Below are 25,310 nucleotides of genomic sequence, written 5' to 3'. Positions count from 1 at the left end.
CCGGTTTTAATTATTAGTTGACCAGAAGTCCCAGCATGCTTAACTGTCAGCCAGATTAACTATTTTAAAGCTGCAATTGCCATTTTTGTTGTTAAATTGTTGTTGTAGTCATTCTTTCTCTGTCTACAACATGCATGTGGATGCTTTGATCCGGGAGACTGAGCTGCTGTTGAGAATTAATCAGTCCTCTTATAAATTGCTGTTCTTTTTAGAGCTGGAATCCAGAACCTGACTTTACCCATCATGCTCATACAGCCTCTTTAACCATTGTGGCTGTAAATGATCAATATGTGGCAACAGGCAGTAAAGATGAAACTATTCAACTGTATAACATGAAAAAGAAAACTGATCAAGGATCATTACTGTACCATACCGGTGAGTAAAGATATGTTTTCATACTTTGTAGCGTTCAGCTTTTTGCAGACTGATGTGTAATAGTTGATCACAGAATTTTTTTTAACAGTAGTTACACCAGAGGTAACTCAGTAATTGATCTTCAGGTTATTGGCAATCCAATGTTGAAGGCACAGAACATTAATGATTCAAAAGGGATGATTCGGGAGTATTTCTTCCTGCAGAAACAGTACCTAGGTCCTGGAATGCACTGTATATTGAAAGCCTTGTACTAATACCTTTGAATCTGAAAATTATCAAGACCTTTGGGCCTCGCTTTGTAAGGATTCTATGAAATCTGACTACCACGTTCCTCTTTTTCTGCCACCCCCCTGCCCAACACGTCCCTCTTCACCACCCCCCAGTGTGTCCCTGTCTGTCGAGTCCTTCGCCTGCCCCGCTTGGAGCTCGAGGTGCAATCCCACCCAGGCCCTATCCCTGTAACCCCACACATTTACCCTGCTAATCCCCTGACACTAGGGTCAATTTCTCATGGCCAATCAACCAAACCTACCCATCTTTGGACTGTGGGAGGAAACCGGACCATCCGGAGGCAACCCATGCAGACACAGGGAGAATGTGCAAACTCCACACACAGTGACCCGAGGCCAGAATTGAACCCAGGTCCCTGGCGCTGTGAGGCAGCAGTGCTAACCACTGCCATCATGCCGCGCTTTTAACAACAACATTATAACAACCAAAAAAACAGGTTATCTTAACCTTTAAATCTGTGTAAATTTGTTAAGATGTGGAGATGCCGGCGTTGGACTGGGAATTGAGTCTGTGTCTTTATAAGCTCTGTTTGTGAACAGAATTCCTACTCACCTGAAGAAGGGGCTTAGAGCTCCGAAAGCTTGTGTGGCTTGTGCTACCAAATAAACCTGTTGGACTTTAACCTGGTGTTGTTAAACTTCTTACTAAATTTGTTAACACAGATTACAAAGTAATCTTAAAGTAAAATTTATTTATTAGTCACAAGTAGGCTTACTTATTGCAATGTGGTTACTGTGAAAATCCCCATGTATGCTATAATGCTATACCTTGTGCTATAATGGTCAGAAAACACACAGTCCCTTTAAGACCACAGGATGATTGTGGTCAGACAAACTCCACTCTGAATCCAAGTGAATTTCTGTGGATTTCTCCTCAAATCCCCTCAGATTATTTTTGCATGAGAGCCAAATTTTCACGCTTGGCTCCGGCTTCCACATGAGTTTTTCCAAACTCCAATCTCAGGAAAACACACTTTAGAATTTTCTTTCAAACAATGCTTTCTCTCAGCTGTTCCCAACAAGAATCCACTTCCAGATTTTGCAAATCTCCTCTCATTATTCCTTTTGTCTTGAATGCTATCACGTTTGGGGCATGGTTAACACTGCTACCTCACAGCTCCAGGGACCTAGAGTTAATTCTGTTGATTCTGGCCTGGGGTGACTATCCATGTGGCGTTTTCGCAGTCTCCCCGTGTGTGCATGTGGCATCAGGCAGAAAATTTTGCTTCTTTACTCGAATGATAGGCTGCTAAAGTGCTAATATTTGTGATTATTGATCTCCACTTTGTATTGCATGTGCCTCAACGTTGATCTAATCTAGGCCTATCTTTTCTAAAGGTACAGTAACTTGCCTTGAATTCTATGGAACTACACACTTGCTTAGTGGAGCAGAAGATGGAATCATCTGTGTCTGGGACACAAAAAAATGGGAGTGCCTGAAGTCTATTCCAGCTCATAAGTAAGAATCATTCATACAGCTTAGCACTTGTAATTTTCTTATGCATGTGATAGAGAGGGATGTTTGTCGCGTTTCCAAATTCTAATATAGTTTTTATACAGATTTACTATACTGGGCAACTTCCCATTGTGCAGTACTTGCTGTACAAGTAGAATGGGTGGTGTAGGGAAAGACTTCTACAGAACATACTCCTAATTTTCTTTGGAGTATGTGAGTAAATGAATGACCCCTGTCAATTATTTTCACAATGTGGAGATGCCGGCGTTGGACTGGGGTAAACACAGTAAGAAGTTTAACAACACCAGGTTAAAGTCCAACAGGTTTATTTGGTAGCAAAAGCCACACAAGCTTTCGGAGCTCCAAGCCCCGTCTTCAGGTGAGTGGGAATTCTGTTCACAAACAGAGCATATAAAGACACAGACTCCATTTACATGAATAATGGTTGGAATGCGAATACTTACAGCTAATCAAGTCTTTAAGAAACAAACAACGTGAGTGGAGAGAGCATCAAGACAGGCTAAAAAGATGTGTATTGTCTCCAGACAAGACAGCCAGTGAAACTCTGCAGGTCCAGGCAAAATGTGGGGGTTACAAATAGTGTGACATGAACCCAATATCCCGGTTGAGGCCGTCCTCGTGTGTGCGGAACTTGGCTATCAGTTTCTGCTCAGCGCAGAGTCCTGTGTCTGAGATGTGTATCTTTATCCCTACCCACCATTCCAGAAACTTCTCTGGCTTCCAACCAATGAGGTCTCGGGAGGGGTTCCCAATATCCAGTGGGTTTCTTGATATCTGCCTGATACCGGGTTGTCCATCTCCATGGTGTTGCTTACATGGGGCGGCACGGTAGCACAGTGGTTAGCACTGCTGCTTCACAGCTCCAGGGTCCCGGGTTCGATTCCCGGCTCGGGTCACTGTCTGTGTGGAGTTTGCACATTCTCCTCGTGTCTGCGTGGGTTTCCTCCGGGTGCTCCGGTTTCCTCCCACAGTCCAAAGATGTGCGGGTTAGGTTGATTGGCCAGGTTAAAAATTGCCCCTTAGAGTCCTGGGATGCGTAGGTTAGAGGGATTAGCGGGTAAAATATGTGGGGTGGGATTGTGGTCGGTGCAGACTCGATGGGCCGAATGGCCTCCTTCTGCACTGTAGGGATTCTATTCTATTCTATTCTATTCTACATGCAACCTGTTTCCAGATAAGGTAACTGCAGGAACTCTAGCTGACAGGAAATCTGGCCCAATCTGGGCTTCTAACAATAGGCCGGTGCATTTCAATGGGGTGTGATGATCTCCTGCTGGGTCTCAGTAGAGTGCAATGATCCTTGATGGGTGATGGATGGGCCAGGCCCAGACATGTTCCTGTGTATTTGATTTTTGTCAAGTCTGGCCTGCCCGAGGTTTGACAGTGTTTGATTTTAATATGCCCAATTCTTTAATTTAGGATATCCAATTTAATCAGCCTTAAAACTAGACCCTGATTATATTCCCACAATCCCTTGGGCAAACGTACAGATTTTAGATTTCTTATCTGCTTCTTCTTTAAGTGCTGGGCCACCTTCAAATGTTGTCTAGCTGATTCACCCACTCTGTTTAATCTTTCTTTCACCTCAGATACGTTATACAGTGAGATCTCTGACTTTGGACCTAACAACTTTTCAGTAATTAATTTTAAATGTCCTCTTACTTCGTGTCCGAATATCAATTCAAATGGAGTAAACTGAGTCAATTTGTTTGGAGCATCTCTAATAGCAAATAATATAAAGGGGATACCTTTATCCCAGTCAGTTGGGTAATCCTGGCAATAAACCCTCAACGTGGTCTTTAAGATCTGATGCCACCTTTCCAATGCTCCCTGGGATTCAGGATGGTACGCACTTGATGTAAAGTGTTTGATGCCTAAACTATCCATGACCACCTCAAATAATATGGCAGTAAAATTGGACCCTTGATCTGATTGAATCTCCCTGGGTAATCCGTAATGGGTAAAGAAAGGAAGCAACTCCTCCACAACTTATTTTGCCTTCATGTTCTGTAAAGAAATTGCCTCTGGAAACCTGGTAGACACATCCATTACGGTTCGCAAATACTGGTTCCCGTTTTTGGTTTTAGGAGACCTACACAATCAATTGTAAAATGTTCTTCAAATGCAGGAATTGGCATCAAGGGCACTGGTTTTATCACTGCCTGTGGCTTTCCTACCATCTGACATGTATGGCAAAATTCAACCACATCTTTATGTAATCTAGGCCAACAAAAATGCTTCTGTATCTTAGCCTGAGTCTTCCTCACTCCAAGATGACCTCTTCCAGGTAATTTGTGTGCTACCCGCAATACTTCCTGTCTGTATTCGACTGGCAACACAATCTGGTGAACTTCTTCCCATTTCTCACATGGCAAGGTGGCACAGTGGTTAGCACTGCAGCCTCACAGTGCCAGGGACTTGGGTTCAATTCCCAGCTTGAGTACTGTCTGCGTGGAGTTTGCACATTCTCCCCATGTTTAAGTGGGTTTCCTCTGGGTGCTCTGGTTTCCTCCCACAGTCCAAAGATGTGTGGGCTAGGTTAATTGGCCATGTTAAATTGCCCCCAAGTGTCAGGGGAACTCGCAGGGTAAATACGTGGGTTAGGGTGCGATTGCGGTCGGTCCAGACTTGATGGGCCGAATGGCCTCCTGCACTGCAGAGATTCTATTCTGTTCTATATGCACTAATCTGCCAAGGTCTCCATTTCCACCTTAAGAATTCCAATGATTTGGAAGAGGGAACAAAATGTATCATCTCCAAATTTGCAGGTGATACCAAGTTGGGTGGGAGGGTGAGCTGTGAGGAGGATGCAGATTTGCTTCAGCGTGATTTGGACAGGGGGTGTGTGTAAGCATATGCAAAACAGATGCAATATAATGTGGATAAATGTGAGGTTATCCATTTGGTAGCAATAATAGGAAGGCAGATTATTATTTGATGTAAAGTGAGAGAGGTGGATACTCAGCGGTCTTGGTGTCCTCATGCATCAGTTGCTGCAAGTAAGTGTGCAGGTACAGCAGGCAGTAAAGAAGGCAAATGGTATGTTGGCCTTCTTAGCGAGAGGATTTGAGTATAAAAATACGGATGTTTTATTGCAGTTGTATAGGTGTGGGTGAGGCTACACCTGAAGTATTGTGTGCAGATTTGGTGTCCTTATCTGAGGAAGGATGCTCTTGCTATAGAGGGAGTACAGCAAAGGTTTGTCAGGCTAATTTCTGGGATGGCAGCTCTGTCATATGATAAGAGACGGGAAACGTAGGAAATAGATGCAGGAGTAGGCCATTCGGCTAGGATTATATTCATTGAAATTTAGGAGAGTTAGAGGGGATCTCATAAATCTTATAAAATTCTAATAGGATTAGACAGGCTAGATTCAGAAAGAACCTTCCCAGTGGTGGGGGGAGTCCAGAACTAGGAGCCATAGTTTGAAGATAAGGGGTAAACCTTTTAAGGCTGAGTGAGGAAGAACTTCTTCACCAACAGAGTGGTGAATCTGTGGAATTCACTACCACAAAGTTGTTGATTTTCGAGAAGAAATTAGGTATAGCTCTTGGGGCTACAGAGATCAGGGGATATGGGGGGGGGGGGGGGGGGGGGGGGGGATGGGATCAGAATATTGAATTTGATCAAAATGAACAGCGGAGCAAGATCAAAGGGCCAAAAGGCCTACTCTTGCTTCGATTTTCCATGTTTCTATGAATTCACTGCCCAGGTTGGTGGTGAGGCGGAGATTCTAAACTCTTTTTAAAAAGTACCTGGATCTGCACTTTACGCTACAGGGCTATTGGCAGGTGCAGGAAGGTGAATTAGAAAGATACCTGGGTGTCCTCAGGTTGGCATGGACAAGTTGAGCATGTTGTAACTTTTCTATGGGCTAGAGTGATTCAAGACCTTGACTCTGCCACCTTCTCAAGAGCAATTAGGGATGAGTAATCAAGCTGGCCTTGTTCCCTAGAATGAATTTAAAAACCAAAGATGATGCCCTAAAAATGAGTGATTATGAACTAACAATCTGCAAAAATGCACTATAATGGTTCTAGGTCTTACCATGAATATAGCTGAGGAGGACACTGGGTTGCAAGGGAGTAGAATAGACAGTATTACAGTTGATAAGGAGGATGTGCAGGATATTCTGGAGGGTCTGAAAATAGATAAATCCCCTGGTCCGGATGGGATTTATCCAAGGATTCTCTGGGAGGCAAGAGAAGTGATTGCAGAGCCTCTGGCTCTGATCTTCAGGTCGTCGTTGGCCTCTGGTATAGTACCAGAAGATTGGAGGTTAGCGAATGTTGTCCCATTGTTTAAGAAGGGGAACAGAGACTTCCCCGGGAATTATAGACCGGTGAGTCTCACTTCTGTTGTCGGCAAGATGTTGGAAAAAATTATAAGGGATAGGATTTATAGTTATTTGGAGAGTAATGAATTGATAGGTGATAGTCAGCATGGTTTTGTGGCAGGTAGGTCGTGCCTTACTAACCTTATTGAGTTTTTTGAGAAAGTGACCAAGGAGGTGGATGGGGGCAAGGCAGTGGACGTGGTATATATGGATTTTAGTAAGGCGTTTGATAAGGTTCACCATGGTAGGCTTCTGCAGAAAATGCAGATGTATGGGATTGGGGGTGATCTAGGAAATTGGATCAGGAATTGGCTAGCGGATAGGAAACAGAGGGTGGTGGTTGATAGTAAATATTCATCATGGAGTGCGGTTACAAGTGGTGTACCTCAGGGATCTGTTTTGGGGCCACTGCTGTTTGTAATATTTATTAATGATCTGGATGAGGGTATAGTTGGGTGGATTAGCAAATTTGCTGATGACACCAAAGTCGGTGGTGTGGTAGACAGTGAGGAAGGGTGTCGTAGTTTGCAGGAAGACTTAGACAGGTTGCAAAGTTGGGCCGAGAGGTGGCGGATGGAGTTTAATGCGGAGAAGTGTGAGGTAATTCACTTTGGTAGGAATAACAGATGTGTTGAGTATAGGGCTAACGGGAGGACTTTGAATAGTGTGGAGGAGCAGAGGGATCTAGGTGTATGTGTGCATAGATCCCTGAAAGTTGGGAATCAAGTAGATAAGGTTGTTAAGAAGGCATATGGTGTCTTGGCGTTTATTGGTAGGGGGATTGAATTTAGGAGTCGTAGCGTTATGTTGCAACTGTACACAACTCTGGTGCGGCCGCACTTGGAGTACTGTGTGCAGTTCTGGTCCCCACATTACAGGAAGGATGTGGAGGCTTTGGAGAGGGTGCAGAGGAGGTTTACCAGGATGTTGCCTGGTATGGAGGGGAGATCCTATGAGGAGAGGCTGAGGGATTTGGGATTGTTTTCGCTGGAAAGGCGGCGGCTAAGAGGGGATCTTATTGAAACATATAAGATGATTAGAGGTTTAGATAGGGTGGATAGTGATAGCCTTTTTCCTCTGATGGAGAAATCCAGCACGAGGGGGCATGGCTTTAAATTGAGGGGGGGTAGTTATAGAACCGATGTCAGGGGTAGGTTCTTTACCCAGAGGGTGGTGAGGGATTGGAATGCCCTGCCAGCATCAGTAGTAAATGCGCCTAGTTTGGGGGCGTTTAAGAGATCCGTAGATAGGTTCATGGACGAAAAGAAATTGGTTTAGGTTGGAGGGTCACAGTTTTTTTTTTTAACTGGTCGGTGCAACATCGTGGGCCGAAGGGCCTGTTCTGCGCTGTAATGTTCTATGTTCTATGTTCTAAAGCTGCTTATAAGCCTAACTGAAAAGATTGGATAAGACTGATATAGGCAGCTCGAGAGAGAGAATGTGCTGCTGAGAGAAGTTGAACCTAACCACCATTGACAGGTTCTGAAGCAGGGTTAAAAACAAAAAAATGCTGGAAAAATTCAGCAGGTCTGGCAGCATCTGTGAAGAAAGAAAGATGTTTCAAATCCAGTACGATGACTCTTCGGAACCTGAGAGAGAATTGTGATTGTTTTATCCCATTGAAATCGGCCGGGGGGGGGGTGCGGTTCGCATGTGGAGCAAATAGGTCCATGAAAGTTTAGAGGGCAGAGGTGATTAGGTGACAAAAATGGCATAATGCAGGTTTGGACAATACTTGAGTCTTATGATCAGCACAAAGAAAACAGAAGTTGTTGCATGGACTGTAGAATAAGTCCTTCCAATATTGCATGTCTAACATTGAACCAGCACAGTCATCAGCAAACAGAACATAGCGAAGTATGTCCTTGGGGACCTCAGTCTTTGCTTGGCATCTTCGTAGATTGAGCAGTTTTTTATGTGATATCTGATTTAGATGGCAGAATCACTATCGTGGAAGGCATCAGACAGCATGACAGAAAAAAACATGCTGAAGGGGCTTGGCGCTAACATGCAGCCCTGTTTAACCAAATTAGTGATTGCAAATGGGTCAGAAGACTTGTAACCCTAATACCATGGAATTGCTGAACCACTGATGAATTTGTCGGGGCAGCCAAATTTCTCCATTACTTTCTCAGGCAGCAGATTCTGGTCAACTTGTTGCATCAATTAGTTGAGGGAAATGGTAGTGAAGGTTTTGCCAGCGATTGAAAAGAGTTAAATTCCTCTGAGTGTTGTGGACAACCTTAATCAGGAGGCTAGGCCCACATCCACATCTTAGAGGAATGTAAGGCAATGTAGAAACCTTTGTAAAGGCAGTTTAAATATCTTTGCGAGACCAGGCAAAAGACGTTTCCCAGACTTGATCTTTAGTCTTGTATTGTGTGGTAACTATAAGCTGGATTTGATTCATAGATTTATTTAGTTTGGATGTTATTTGGGAAGAGGGAAGTCTCAAGTAGTTGAGGGATCATAGATATCCATCTGCCACTTTACCATGGACTCCATGAACCCAAATATTATTTTAGAGATTATAGCTATCCACTATTCTGCCAATCTTTGTCATCTGCAAATTTCCCATTTGTGCCCCCCCCCCCACGTTCACGTTCAAATCATTAATATTTGTTACTATGTTGTGAAGGTACTCCCACCGTGCTTTGTGGTAAGAGGTTCCAGAATTTTAATCCTTTTAACGATGGTGGCTTGCTGCAGTCTATCCACCAGATAGTGCACTGTAGGCTGGTGATGAAGACAATTAATGTTTAAGCTGTTGGATGAATTAAGAACATTAGTAGATATAAAAATGGAATAGCTTGAGGCAATTAATCGGTGTTAAATCAGTTTCCTTTGTTTAAACAGAGGCCAAGTGTCATCGCTCTCGGTACATCCATCTGGAAAGCTGGCCTTATCAGTGGGAACAGACAAAACATTAAGGTATGTGGATACATCTAGGATAAAGTGGGTCTGATTACAGGTGCACAAATGGCACTATCTTCGCAATGATGCACATGCAATATTTAAGATGAAAGGAAGGTAGTGAGTCTGTCACAGGAGATGGGTCAATTTAAACTGTCCAGATTTCCCCATACTCGACTCATCCATAAAAACAGAAAGGTGTTTTTTTTTATTTTGATTTTCCCCTTTAAAATGATGGGATATTTTCTCCAACCCTTACATTTGGAAATGTTCCAATCAATTACCAATTTTCACAGCAAACTCGAAATAAGAAGGGTTAAAGAAAAAGGATTTTTAAAATTCATTCATGGACATGGGCGTCGCTGGATAGCCAGCATTTATAGCCCGTCCCTAGTTGCCCTTGAGAAAGCGATGATGAGCTGCCTTCTTGAATCGCTGCAGTCCATATGCTATTGGTTGACCCACAATGCACTTAGGGAAGGTAATTCCATGATTTCGACCAGTGACTGCGAAGGAAAGGCGATATATTTCCAAGTAGATGGTGAGTGCCTTGAAGGGAAGCTTGCAGGTGGTGATGTTCCCATGTATCTGCTGCCTTTGTCTTTCTAGATGGAAGTGGTCGTGGGTTTGAAAGGTGCTGCCTAAGGATTTTGGGGAATTTCTGCAGTGCATCTTGGAGATAGCATGCACTGCTGCTACTGAGCGTCGGTGGTGGAGGGAGTGGATGTGGTGTTAATCAAGTGGGCTGCTTTGTCCTAGATGGTGTCAAGTTTCTTAAGTGTTGTTGGACCTGCACCCATCCAGGCAAGTGAATATTCCGTCACACTCCTGACCTGTGCCTTGTAGATGGTGGACAGGCTTTGGGGAGTCAGGAGGTGAGTTACTTGCTGCAGTATTTCTAGCCTCTGAACCTGCTCTTGTAGCCACTGTGTTTATGCTTTTGGAAAGCTAGTGGATTTTGCTACCAAATAAACCTGTCGGACTTTAACCTTGTGTTGTGAGACTTCTTACTGTGTTTACCCCAGTTCAACGCCGGCATCTCCGCTTAATGCGGTGAGTCCAGTTGAGCTTCTGGTCAATGGTAACCCCAATGATGTTGACAATGGGGGATTCAGTGATGGTTACACCATTGAATGTCATGGGGCAGGGGTTAGAGTGTTTCTCATTGGTGATGGTCATTGCCTGGCGTTTGTGTGGTGAAAATGTTACTTGCCACTTGTCAGCCCAAGCCTGGATATCATCCAGATCTTGTTGCATTTGAACATTGACTGCTTCTATATCTGAGGAGTCACAAATGTGCAACCATTGGCAAACTTCCCCACTTCTGACCTTATGACAGTCATTGATGAAGTGGCTGAAGATATTTGGGCCAAGGTCAACTACCCTGAGGGACCCATGCAGAGGTGTCCTGGAGCTGAGATTGAACCCCCCCCCCCCATAACCATCTTCCTATGTGCCAGGTATGACACCAACCAGTGTATTTTTACACATACACAAGAGGGGTTTCATAACATCCACTCCTTTTACACTTGCACAATAAATGGGGGAGTAAGGAAATAGGGAGAGTGTTCAGGGCATGACTGCAATAAAATTCAAGTAGGGTTTTACATGTGCCCAGAATCAGAAGTCAACTGGAATGCTCCTTCCGAGCGGAGGTTGAATGATTGTAGAGTGCTCAGTCTTTCCAGAGCGAGTCTTTTATGATGGCAAAAGGCATGTAGAGCGAGTTCATCAAGTTCCAAGGTTTCAGTAGTTGCAGGTTGGATGAATGCCAGGATTCTTTCTGCTGCACTTGGCTTAATGGCAGGCAGCGCAAGATGTTGCCTGGAGTTCTGTTCATGTTGGACATCAAATGGAAATGGCTTGAATTTTGTTCCACTAAACGATATAACAATGCAGATTGGGGGAAGTCGTGGGACATATCTCTTCAAAGTAGGACACAAAATGTATATTCCCAAGGTTGGAATCTACGTGTTCAATTGGAGTCAGGATTCCTTTGTTTTGGGACACTAATTTTTTGTTGGGAAACTGAAGTTCTCTTGTCAAAACCATTTTGTTAGAGCACCTAATGCTTTGGACATGAACACCATTGTAGGAGGTTAAGATCTGTGAAGGCTTGCCTTTGTAAAAAGTTGACTAGTCCATGTGGCCATTGTTCCTTTGAAATTGCTGCAAGGCATCAATTGGCCAGCTGAAGACATTTTGTTCCTTCTGCAATTTTGAAGACCAGAAAAAAATGACTTTGTAAAGTAGCCCAGTTGATTAAATATATTTGTCTTTCGCATCTTGACCATGATAAAAAGCCAGTGTCAATTAACAGTAATTAGTAGTAAGAGAAGAATGTTTAACATTAACAATTAAACAGACTTCTCATCCCCCCTCCTTAGTTAATCAGGATAGTTCTGAAAACGTGGATAGCATATTAACAAAGATGGCTTCTCGGGACCCATCTTAGCCCAAGTTGTTGGTGACTAGCCAATTGGTTTAAAATTTGTCAATAATGATACAAGAGCTAGCTCCATTGGTTTTAGATATTATTGTAGCCTTAATAAGAAGTATTAAAACACCTTCAAGGAGCAGCACTCCAAAAGCTCATGATTCCAAATAAACCTGTTGGACTTTAACCTGGTGTTGTAAGACTTCTTGTTGTGCTCACCCCAGTCCAACGCCGGCATCTCCACTTCACTCCTAGCCTTAAGGCATTGACTTCTTTTAAACTCTTTATTTTGAGTTAACCCCAAGTGTTGAGCAATAGTTGGTTAACTGTCAATTTATAATTGAGACAGCCTGAATAAATCCCTATTCATTCAGTCAAGGCCTACAAGGTCGAGACAGTGTTACAGTACCAGAGCATGAAGCCCGACTAGACCCCAACAGTTTTTCTATTTTGGCATTACCGTGAGGACAAGGAGTTTGTACTGTTAAATATAGTTGAACTATAATGAATGAATTAGCTTAACTTTTACCAATTGAAATAGAGGTGGCATAGTGGTTAGCACTACTGCCTCACAGTGCCAGGGACCCGGGTTCAATTCCAGCCTCAGGTCACTGTCTGTGTGGAGTTTGCACATTTTCCCTTGTCTGCGTGAGTTTGCTCCGGTTTCCTCCCATAGTCCAAAGATGTGCGGGTTAGGTTGATTGGCATGCTAAATTGACCCTAGTGTCAGGGGGATTAGCAGGGTCAATACGTGGGGTTATGGGAATAGGGCCTGGGTGGGATTGTGGCTGGTCCAGACTCGATGGGCCGAATGGTCGTCTTCTGCGCTGGAGGGATTTCATGATTTAAAACATGACCAGATCCAATTAATTGCTAAACTATCTCTAGTAGGGACTCTTGTAGACTAAAACTCCTCTTCAAAATCAGATAGCGACACACATGCTGGCGTATTATACTTATAAACAGTCCTAGAGCCTTTTGAATACTTCAGAGAGTGAGAGAGACATGTCTTCCGACAGCCCAAACAACAGCCTCCAGAGAGAGAGAGCGAGACGCATCTTGCTTCTTTCAGGACCACTCAACTCTCAAAACTGACTTTTCCTGCAAGCTTGGCTCCACCCATTCACATGATTATCTCATAGAGTCATAGAGGTTTACAGCATGGAAACAGGCCCTTCAGCCCAACTTGTCCATGCCGCCCCTTTTTTTTAAACCACTACGCTAGTCCCAATTGCCCATGTTTGGCCCATATCCCTCCATAGCCATCTTACCCATGTAACTGTCTAAATGCTTTTTAAAAGACAAAATTGTACCCACCTCTACTACTATCTTCGGCAGCTTCTTCCTTACACTCACCACCCTCTGTGAAAAACATTGCCCCTCTGGATACTTTTGTATCTCTCCTCTCTCACCTTAAACCTATGCGCTCTAGTTTTAGACTCCCCTACCTTTGGAAAAAGATATTGACTATCTTGCTGATCTACGCCCCTCGTTATTTTATAGACCTCTATAAGATCACCCCTAAGCCTCCTACACTCCAGAGAAAAAAGTCCCAGTCTATCCAGCCTCTCCTTGTAACTCAAACTATCAAGTCTCGGTAGCATCCTAGTAAATCTTTTTTGTATTCTTTATAGTTTAATAAGAGCCTTTCTATAATAGGGTGACCAGTGATTAGCATTGCTGCCACACACTGCTGGGGACCCGGGTTCAATTCCCACTTGGGTCACTGTCTGTGTGGAGTTTGCAATTCTCCCTTTGTGTGGATTTCTGCCAGGTGCTCTGGTTTCCTTCCAGTCCAAAGATGTGCGGGTTAGGTGGATTGGCCATGATGAATTACCCCTTAGTGTCAGGCGACTAGCTAGGATGGAAAGGGCCCTGGGTGGGATTGTGATAGGTGCAGACTTGATGGGCCGAATGGCCTCCTTCTGTACTGTAGGATTCTATTCTATAACTGTACACAGTATTCCAAGTGTGACCTTACCAATGTCTTGTACAACTTCAACAAGACGTTCCAACTCCTGTATTGAATGTTCTGACCAACGAAACCAAGCATGCTGAATGTCTTCTTCACCACTCTGTCCACCTGTGACTCCACTTTCAAGGAGCTATGAACATGTACTCCTCGATCTGTTTGTAACTCTCCCTAACACCCTACCATTAACTGAGTAAGTCCTGCCCTGGTTCAATCTACCAAAATGCATCACCTCACACTTATCTAAGTTAAACTCCATCTGCCATTTGTTAGCCCACTGGCCCAATTGATCAAGATCCCGGATGTTGCAATCCGAGATAATCTTCACTGTCCACAATGCCACCAATTTTGGTGTCATCTGCAAACTTACTAACCATTATCTCTGTCAATCAACTTAATTAAACCCCCTGCTGTGAAACCCCAGGGGGGAACCAAACTAAATAAAAATGCATTAACTCACTCTATTATAAAACCAATTATTGGTTCGGGTTAGGGTTAGAGCTGCCTAGTGCAGACAAATTGGCAACATGTAAAACAGCTCAATTTTAAGCACATCGCTCAAAACGAAAAATGATATAAATACTTTTCTTAAAGACACAGTATCATCACATGAGTTCCATTTTATCTTTCTGGACTGACTGGGAGGACAGCATTATGCAATTCTTATTTATGACTAGTGTACTTGGAGTCATAGAAACATAGAAAAACTACAGCACAAAACAGGCCCTTCGGCCCCACAAGTTGTGCCGAACATATCCCTACCTTTTAGGCCTACCTATAACCCTCCATCCTATTAAATCCCATGTACTCATGCAGGAGTCTCTTAAAAGACCCTATTGAGTTTGCCTCCTCCACCACTGACGGCAGCCGATTCCGCTCGCCCACCCCCCTGTGTGTGAAAAACTTCCCCCTAACATTTCCCCTGTACCTACCCCCCAGCACCTTAAACTTGTGTCCTCTCGTAGCATCCATTTCCACCCTGGGAAAAAGCCTCTGAGAGTCCACCCAATCTATGCCTCTCAACATCTTATATACCTCTATCAGGTCACCTCTCATCCTTCGTCTCTCCAAGGAGAAAAGACCGAGCTCCCTCAGCCTATCCTTATAAGGCATGCCACTCAATCCAGGCAACATCCTTGTAAATCTCCTCTGCACCCTTTCAATGTTTTCCACATCCTTCCTGTAATGAGGCGACCAGAACTGAGCACAGTACTCCAAGTGGGGTCTGACGAGGGTCTTATATAGCTGCATCATTATCCCCGGACTTCTAAACTCAATCCCGCGATTGATAAAGGGCAGCACACCATACGCCTTCTTAACCACCTCCTCCACCTGCGGGGCCGATTTTAGAGTCCTATGGACCCGGACCCCATGGTCCTTCTGATCCTCAACAGTACTAAGAGTCTTTCCCTTTATATTGTACTCGTTCATCCCATTCGACCTGCCAAAATGGACCACTACGCATTTATCTGGGTTGAAGTCCATCTGCCACTTCTCCGCCCAGTCTTGCATCCTATCTATGTCCCTCTGTAACTTCTGACATCCCTCCAGACTATCCACAACCCCACCAACCTTCGTGTCGTCAGCAAACTTAACCCATCCCTCCACTTCCTCATCCAGGTCATTTATGAAAATGACAAACAGCAAGGGTCCCAGAACAGATCCCTGGGCACACCACTGGTGACCGACCTCCATTTAGAAAAAGACCCATCTATACCCACTCTCTGCCTCCTTTGGGCAAGCCAGTTCTGGATCCACAGGGCAGCAGCACCTTGGATCCCATGCCCTCTCTCTTTTTCTAGAAGCCTTGCATGGGGTACCTTATTGAACGCCTTGCTAAAATCCATATAAACCACATCTACCGCTTTCCCTTCGTCAATGTGTTTAGTCATATTTTCGAAGAACTCCACCAGGCTCGTAAGGCACGATCTGCCTTTGACAAAGCCATGCTGAGTATTCTTGAGCATACTAAACCTCTCTAAATGCTCATAAATCTTGTCCCTCAGGATCTTCTCCATCAGCTTACCAACCACTGAGGTTAGACTCACCGGTCGGTAATTTCCTGGGCTATCCCTATTCCCCTTCTTGAGTCAAGTGTTAATTATGTCTAATATAAAACATAAACTGTGTTGCAAGTTATATTGCCAACCTTACTGATGCATTTATAGATTAATTGTTCTTTTATTGTCTCACAATTAAGGCTCTCAATTGATTTCACTGGTTTTCAATAGTGAAGTAGCTTATTAAAAATGTCTTCTAGGTTAGTTCAAAATGTCATGTGACCATGTTATGTTTATTCCGCTAAATGTTGATTTCACAGTAAAACCAATGATTTAGAAATCATCAACAAATGTAACCAAGATCAGAGAATATTTTTTCTCTATCTTCAGGGATGTAGGGCCTGGGTGGTATTGTTGTCAGTGCAGGCTCATTGGGCAGAATGGCCTCTTATGCACTGTAGCTATTCTGCGCTTCTATTTTAGAATATAGTCGCATTTTAAAAGTAATTTAAACACTGTGGGACATATGGTGAGATTCCTCTGTCAGATCTTTTTTAAAAATGTATTTATTAGTCACAAGTAGGCTTACATCCACACTGCAATGAAGTTTCTGTGACAGTCCCCTTGTCGCCACATTCCGGCACCTGTTCGGGTGCACTGAAGGAGAATTTAGTACAGCCAATTCACCTAATTTGCACATCTTTTGGACTCTGGGAGGAAACCGGAGCACCCGGAGGAAACCCACGGGACCCTTCAACTAAGGGAGAATGTGCAAACTCCACAGACAGTGACCCAAGTCGGGAATCGAACCTGGATTCCTGGCGCTATGAGGCAGCAGTGCCACCATCTGAAATTCATTGTAAACAATTTGAGTATTGCTGAAAAGAAAAGGACCATGATTTTCTTTTTGTCCATTACGAGAAAGTAAGTATATTCTTCTGTCTGTAAAGGGCCCTGTGTATACCTGTAGCTTCCAGTACATGCAAATATGTCACACTGAGAGCCCAACTGGAAATTGATTGTCAAAAAGAAGATCATGGTCTGTACATTGTGTCACTTCCTAAAATGCACTTTTTGTGCCAAGGGGGTAGCACGGTGGCACAGTGGTTAACGCTGCTGCCCCACAGCGCCAGGACCAGGTTCAATTCCTGGCTTGGGTCACTGTTTGGAGTTTACACATTCTCTTTGTGTTTGCATGGGTTTCCTCTGGGTGCTCCGGTTTCCTCCCACAGTCTGAAAGACGTGCTGGTTAGGTGCATTGACCCGAACAGGCACCGGAATGTGGCAACTTGGGGAATTTCACAGTAACTTCATTGCAATGTTAATGTAAGCCTTACTTGTGATGAATAAATAAACTTTATTGTGGAAATGTGAAAGTACACAATTTATCCTTTAATCCACTTCATAGCTGTGAAAAGCTTGTAGTTCTGACATGAATGTTTTAGTATGGTGCCTGATTTGGCTAATCGCAGAATTGTTACTGCATAGAAAAATGCCATTTGACCCATCATATCTGCACTGGCTCTCTTAGTGTGAATCTCCTGTCTCCTCCCCAAAACCCTACACATTCTTGTTTTTCAGGTAACAGTCTAGTTTCCTTTTGAATGCTTTGATTAAACCTTACCACACTCTATGCCCCACAATCAATGCCACCACACTTGGGTACTGCATTCCAAGACCTTGGTGGAAAATCTTTTTCTCATATTGCTTTGGCTTCTTTTGCCAATTGGTTTAAATCTGTGCCCTTTATAGAATCATACAGTACAGAAGAGGCCCTTCAGCCCATCAAGTTGCACTGACACATTTGAAACACATGAACTTCCACCTAATCCTATCTGCCAGCACTTGGCCCACAGCCCTGAATGTAATGACATGCCAAGTACTCATCCAGATACTTTTTAAAGGATGTGAGGCAACCCGTCTCTACCACCCTCCAGCAACGCATTCCAGACCGTCACCACCCTTTGGGAAGGTTTTTCCTCCTATTCTCCACCCCCCTCCCAAACCTCCTGCCCCTCACCTTGAACCTATGTCCCATTGTGACTGACCCTTCAACTAAGGGGAATAGCTGTTCCTTATCCACTCTGTCCATGTCTCTCATAATCTTGCACACCTCGATCAGGTCACCCCCTCAGTCTTGTCTGCTTCAAACAACCCAAGCCTATCTAACCTCCCTTCATAACTTAAATGTTCCATCCCAGGCAGCATCCTGGTGAATCTCCTCTGCACTCCCTCCAAGTGCAATCACATCCTTCCTATAATGTGGCGACCAGTACTGCATGTAATATTCTAACTTTGGTGTCATCAAAGTTCTATACAACTCCAACATGACTTCCCTGCTTTTGTAATCTATGCCTCAATTGATAAAGGCAAGTTTCCCATATACCTTTTTCACCACCCTACTAACATGTCCTTCCGCTTTCAGAGATCTGTGGACTAACGCACCAAGGTCTTTTTGTTCCACAGAACTTCATGGTGTCCGACTATTCATTGAATATTTCCTTGTCAAATTGCTCCTTCCAAAGTGTATCACCTCACAATTGTCAGGGTTAAATTCCACCTGCCACTTATCTGCCCATTTGACCATCCTGTCTGTATTTTCTTGTAGCCCAAGACACTCAGCCTCACTGTTAACCACCCAGCCAATCTTTGTCATCCACAAACTTACTCATCCTACCCCCTCACATTGTCATCTATGTAATTTATATAAATGATGAATAACAGGGGACCAAATACAGATTCCTGTGTATGCCACTGCACACTGGCTTCCAGTCATTAAAGCAGCCTTCTGTCTTCTACAAATGAGACAATTTTAAATCCACTTTATCAAGTTACCCTGTCAGGACCCAGCTGCCAGCAAGTGTGCATCACCTCCCATCACCATGAAACACCCAGGAGGAGAAAAATTCCACCCAATATTTTTACTGCTTCTCAAGACCGGCATTCTGATTTTCGAGGGGATGTTGTGGCCTCTGCTCTCCTCGATGAATAGCTCAATGTACTGCATTACAGAGTGATGGTATACAGTTCACAGAATCCTACAGTGAAGAAGGAGGTCATTGGGCGTGCAATGGGGTGCTTTTCTGAATGGAAGGCTGTGACTAGCGGTGTTCCACAGGGATCAGTTCTGAGACCTTTGTTGTTCATAGTATATATAAATGATTTAGAGAAAAATATAGCTGGTCTGATTAGTAAGTTCACAGACGACACAAAAATTGGTGGAGTTGTGGATAGTGAAGCGGATTGTCAGAGGATGTAGCAAGATATAGACTGGTTGGAGACTTGGGCAGGGAAATGACAGATGGAGTTTAATCCAGAAAAGTGTGATGTGATGCATTTTGGAAGGTTCAATGCATGTAGAAATTGTACAGTAAATGGTAGAACCCTTCGGGGTATTGACAGGCAGAGAGATCTGGGCGTATATGTCCACCGATCACAAAGTGGCAACGCAGGTGGATAAGGTAGTCAAGAAGGCATACGGCATGCTTGCCTTCATCGATTGGGGCATTGAGTGTAAGCCTCATTTAGAATATTGTGTGCAATTCTGGTCACCACACTACCAGAAGGATGTGGATGCTTTGGAGAGCATGCAGAAGAGGTTTACCAGGATGTTGCCTGGTCTGGAGGGTATTAGCTGTGAAGAGAGGTTGGATAAACTCAGTTTGTTCTCTCTGGAACGACGGAGGTTAAGGGATGGCCTGATAAAGGTTTACAAGATTGAGCGGCATGGACAGAGTGGATAGTCAGATGCTCTTTCCTAGGGTAGAAAAGTCAAGTACACAGGGGACATAGGTTTAAGGTGTGTGGGGAAAAGTTTAGAGGAGACGTGCGAGGCAAGTTTTTAACAGGATGGTGAATGTCTGGAACGTGCTGCCTGGTGAGGTGGTGGGAGCAGGTACAATAGTGACATTTAAGGGGCAACTAGAATCCGAGAAAGAAACCCTACAGTGCAGAAAGAGGCCATTTGACCCATCGAGTCTGCACCGACCACAATCCCCACCCAGGCCCTACCCCCATATCCCTACATATTTACCCACTAATCCCTCTAATCTACGCATCTCAGGACACTAATGGGCAATTTTTTAGCATGGCAAATCAACCTAACCCGCACATCTTTGGACTGTGGGAGGAAACCGGAGCACCCGGAGGAAACCCACGCAGACACGAGGAGAATGTGCAAACTCCACACAGACAGTGACCCAAGCCGGGAATTGAACCCAGGTCCCTGGAGCTGTGAAGCAGCAGTGCTAACCACTGTGCTACCGTGCCGCCCTCGACGAATACATGAATAAGGAATAGAAGGATACGGAATCTGTAAGTGCATACAGTTTTAGTTTAGGCGAACATCATGATCGGCGCAGGCTTGGAGGGTCGAAGGGCCTCTTCCTGTTCTGTACTGTTATTTGTTCTTTGAGTCAAGCCCTCCGAACTAACTCAAGTTATGTTGCCAACTTGTGGCTGTTTTGAAATGCAATGTTTTTCATCTGGATGTTTTGGCTGTGTTCCAGCAGCCAAGGTGGGATGTGACACTACCTGGTCAGTCATATAACATTGCAGTACAAATTCTTTAGATTTCCGGACAAGATACATGGTAACTGTATCCTTGTGCCAAAATGAACATGAAAGTTAAAACTTCACCCACATTTTGCATTTAGTCGTTTGGCATGAAATTAAGGAGTTTTGAGGAATGCAAATGTAACTTAGCCAAATTGTTTTTGTTACTTCTGCAGAACATGGAATCTGATTGAAGGAAAACCTGCTTTCATCAAAAACATAAAGCAGAGTAAGTTTAGTCTGCAATTTATTTAAAATAAACGGTGAACAAACTTGGAATGTGATGGAATGCATGTTTATAGTTTTTGTCCAGTGTTGTACAATTCCAGCTCTGATACAAGCATAGAACATTTAAACTTCACCCCAACAAGTTGATTTTTATTTTTTATATTTTTCTGTCTGCAAGCATTACTTCCTGTTGTCACAATTTTTGGTTGCACTTTTATTTCAATATTTACTTATGTAAATGGTGCTGTGAGCAGTTCCCATTTAATTTTGTTAGCTACCATGACATAGTTATGGGCTTCTGTCGCTAGATGATTCTTTGGTGTCAGCTTTTGAAGTATTTTCCTGAACTCTTTGTCTTGTATGTAAAATAACCTTTTAATTGATTACCGTAGACAAATACATAAGAGCCTATGGGTGGACTTTTGTTAATAGTTCATACTGAAAGAGCACCATTGTCAAATGTAAGCATTTCACATTGGACATCACTATAATTAATGCAGGGTAGTGGAGTTTGTTTGTTGCCTCCGCGTTCCACATGTTAGTCATGGCACGAATCAATTCCAGCCTCTTGGTTTGCCTGGTTCCATTACAGTTCACCTACCGCCGCAACAGGTCCACAGCAGATGCCATCTCCGTGGCCCTGCACTCAACCCTGGAACACCTAGATAACAATGACACCTTTGTCAGACTCCTGTTTATTGTCTACAGCTCAGCCTTCAACACCATTATTCCCACGAAATCCTGGCCTGAGCCTCTGCTCCTCCCTCCGCGACTGGATCCTGAACTTTCTAACCCACAGACCACAATCAGTAAGGATAGGCAGCAACAACTCCTTCATGACCATCCTCAACACAGGTGCCACATGAGGCTGTGTCCTCAGCCCCCTACTACACTCCTTATACGCCAGTGACTGTGTGGCAAATTCCCCTCCAACTTGATTTTCAAGTTTGCTGATGCTACCACCGTAGTGGGTCGGATCGCAAACAATGACGAGCCAGAGAACAGGAATGAGATAGAGAATCTGGTGAACTGCTGCGACAACAATAATCTCGCCCTCAATGTCAACAAAACAAAGGAGATAATCATCGACTTCAGGAAGTGTAGTGGAGAACATGCCCCTATCTACATCAATAGGGATGAAGTAGAAATGATTGAGAGCTTCAAGTTTTTAGGTGTCCAGATCACCAACAACCTGTCCTGGTTTCCCCCCATGCCAACACTAAAGAAAGCTCACCAATGCCTCTTGGCTATGACTCTCAACAACCTTTACAGATGCACCATAGAAGCATTCTTTCTCATTCTATCACAGCTTGATGTGGCTCCTGCTCTGCCCAAGACCGCAATAAACTACAAAGAGTCGTGAATGTAGCCCAATCCATCATGCAAACCAGCCTCCCATACATTGATTTGGTCGACACTTCCCACAGCCTCGGAAAAGCAACCAGCATAATTAAGTACCCCACGCATCCTGGACGTATTCTCTCCCACCTTCTTCCATCGGGGAGAAAGATACAAAGGCCTGAGCTCACATACCAACTGACTCAAACAGCTTCTTCCCTGCTGCCATCAGACTTTTGAATGGACCTACCTTGCACTAAGTTGATTTGCTCTACACCCTAGCAAGGACTGTAACACTACATTCTGCACTCTCTTGTTTCCTTCTCTATGAACAGTATGCTTTGTCTGTATAGCTCACAAGAAACAATACTTTTCACTGTATACTAATACGTGTGACAATAAATCAAATTTTTAAAAATGGGAGTCTTCATTGATATTTATATTGAAGACTACTGTACAAGTCGTGCCTATCGGCCTCTGTGGAATTAATGGAGTTTGTGTAGTGGCACTTGAAGCAGCATTAGGCAAGCCAATTTTTTCACCATGATCTCTTTCAGTAAGACTGCTAATATTGCTAAATTCCAATTTAGAGATGGATAGATCTGGCATGAGCTTTGCCCATTTGAGACATTTTCTGTTCCAGTTTTATCACCTTTCACCCCTCTTTGGCTTTCTTGAAGGTAAAGTATAGTTTAAAGGATAACAGCAATCCTTCAATATCTTGAAATGGTCATTCTTGCTGTTCCCAATTCTCTAAAGCCCAGGTTAATTGTAATGCCCTGACTGTTCCACACCTGTCATTAGCATGTTCACAGACCACAAATCAAATGTTTGACTCTTTGTATCTCACCTTTGCTAAATAACAGAAGAATGGAGAAGAGGAATGAGACACTTAGACAAACCAAAGAAAGGGACTGACGTGCATACAGTCACAACTTGGGCAGGACAAACAAAGCAAGGGAATACATGATGAATGGCAGAACCTTGGTGTGCATGTACACCAGTCCCTTAAGCTCGCAGAACAGGTAGATAAAGTGGTTAAGAAGGCATATGATATACTTGCTTTTATTACCCAAGGCTTAAAAGCCGGGTGGTTATACTGGGCTACATAAAATGTTGGTTAGGCCACAGCTGGAGTATTGTGTGCAGTTCTGTAATCCACATTATAGGAGGGATGTGATAGCACTTGAAAGGATGCAGAGGAGTTTTAACAGAGTGTTGCCCAGATTGGAGTTTTGGTTATGAAGAGAGATTGGATGAAGAGTCATCCAGACTCTAAGATAAAAGCAAAATACTGTGTATTTTTGATGGCATTTATTTTTGTTACACATTCATGAGTTTCATTTTACTTTGGTACCTTAGATGCCCAAATTGTCCAGTGGTCCCCAAGCGGAAACAGTTATATTGTGGTTTCAAATAACCACTTGGACATTTACACCCTGAAGACCGCCTCCATCAATGGTACCATCATGTGCAAGAAAAGGATCTCATCGTTGAAATTTGTTACAGTATGTTCACATTGGTGTTTAACCTTCCATAACTTGAGTATGATATTTGAAGCTTCTATGTCAGAACCAGACTAATTTTGTAAAGTTAATTTACTTATTTTACTTTGTTCCTTTTTATCTAATTTTTAAAAAAAATGAATGACTAAAAGTTCTGTTAATTTGCAATCCATTTCTTGACGAGGGGTGGGAAAATGATACTTTTCACTTGATCTGCCTACTCCAGTTTTTGTTAGCTTTTTGTTCCTTTGGAGCTTTAATTAATTTGACATTTGCTGTTTTGTTCCTTTTAGTTTCTTTCCCTTTTTATGTCCTTTTTTTTCTTTTCTTTGGCTCTTACACATCCATTCCATACAAAATGGGAAAGCAAGCAATATCTGATACCCATGCAGAGTGCCTTAAGTGCCACTGCCCACCCTGACATCTGAATGATCAAGAATAAACAGCCCTTTTAAGAAAACAATAATTTGTCACTGACTTAGGATTGAAATTGCTCAATGATGAGCAGGCACTTTTTTTTAATTAGGAGTCACAAGTAGAATCATGGAAATGCATGAGTTTAAAGCAGTGTCTGAGAGGACAAGTCTGTCCAATAATTAGTAATGTTTCTCTTTTTTTCACTCTTTTGCCATCTTGGATGTTGAGCTCTAAATTTAAAAAATGATAGTAAAAGCTTTTACAAATATATAATAAGGAATAGAGTGGCAAGAGTGAATGTTGAACCCTTGGAGGACGAGAGGGGGGATTTTAATAGTGGGAAATGAGGAAATGGCTGAAACTTTAAATAGGTTTTTTGTGTCATTCTTCACGGTGGAAGACACAAATAGTTTACCGAATATTAACGATAGAGGGTTGGTAGGAGGAGAGGTACTCAATGCAATTAATGTTACCAGAGAGGCAGTGCTTGGTAGACTAACGGGACTGAAGGTGGACAAGTCCCTGGGCCCGGATGGAATGCATCCCAGGGTACTGAAAGAAATGTCAGAGGTAATAGCGGATGCGTTGTGGTTATTTATCAAAATTCGTTGGATTCTGGGGTAGTGCTGGCGGATTGGAAAACGGCTAATGTTACGCCGCTGTTTAAAAAAGGAAATAGACAAAAGGCGGGTAACTACAGGCCGGTTAGCTTAACGTCTGTAGTTGGGAAAATGCTGGAATCCATCATTAAAGAAGAAATAGCAGGCCATCTGGATAAGAATGGTTCGATTAAGCAGACGCAGCATGGATTCATGAGGGGAAAGTCGTGCTTGACGAACTTGTTGGATTTTTATGAAGATGTGACTAGTGCGGTTGACGGAGGGGCACCGGTGGATGCGGTGTTTTTGGATTTCCAAAAGGTGTTTGATAAGGTGCCTCACAAAAGGTTGCTGAAGAAGATTGGATCACACAGAGTTGGTGGTAGGGTGTTAGCGTGGATTGGGGATTGGCTATCCTACAGGAAGCAGACAGTCGGAATAAATGGGTGCTTTTCTGGTTGGTAGATGGTAACTAGTGGCGTGCTGCAGGGATCGGTACTGGGGCCTCAACTATTTACCATTTATATAGATGATCTGGAGGAGGGGACTGAGTGTAGGGTAACAAAGTTTGCAGGCAACACAAAGATAAGTGGAAAAGTGAATCGTGTGGAGGGCGTAGAAGGTCTGCAGAGAGATTTGGACAGGCTGAGTGAGTGGGCGAGGATCTGGCAGATGGAGTATAATGTTAACAAATGCGAGGTTATTCACTTTGGAAGAAATAATAGCAAATTGGATTATTATCTAAATGGAAAGAAATTACAACATGCTGCTGCGCAGAGGGACCTGGGGGTCCTTGTGCATGAGATGCAAAAACCCAGTCTGCAGGTGCAACAGGTGATCAAGAAGGCAAATGGGATGTTGGCCTATAT

The 25,310-nt window shown here is 43.4% G+C and overlaps 1 protein-coding gene across 2 annotated transcripts in view; it reads left to right on the top strand.

Moving 5' to 3' along the window:
• pak1ip1 (PAK1 interacting protein 1) overlaps positions 1-25,310 on the top strand; it is a 55,799-nt gene that overhangs the window by 7,391 nt on the left and 23,098 nt on the right. For both annotated transcript variants that reach the window (XM_078240989.1, XM_078240988.1), the window contains 5 exons: positions 213-375; positions 2,004-2,124; positions 9,335-9,409; positions 20,531-20,583; positions 23,283-23,428. In XM_078240989.1, coding sequence (XP_078097115.1) covers positions 213-375; positions 2,004-2,124; positions 9,335-9,409; positions 20,531-20,583; positions 23,283-23,428 — 558 coding nt within the window. The remainder of the gene's footprint in view (positions 1-212; positions 376-2,003; positions 2,125-9,334; positions 9,410-20,530; positions 20,584-23,282; positions 23,429-25,310) is intronic.

This window comes from Mustelus asterias, chromosome 2, assembly GCF_964213995.1.
Source record: "Mustelus asterias chromosome 2, sMusAst1.hap1.1, whole genome shotgun sequence".
NCBI classification, from domain to species: domain Eukaryota; kingdom Metazoa; phylum Chordata; class Chondrichthyes; order Carcharhiniformes; family Triakidae; genus Mustelus; species Mustelus asterias.
The sequence above is the reverse complement of the archived record's forward strand: the minus strand, read 5'-3'. Positions and strand labels throughout refer to the sequence as shown.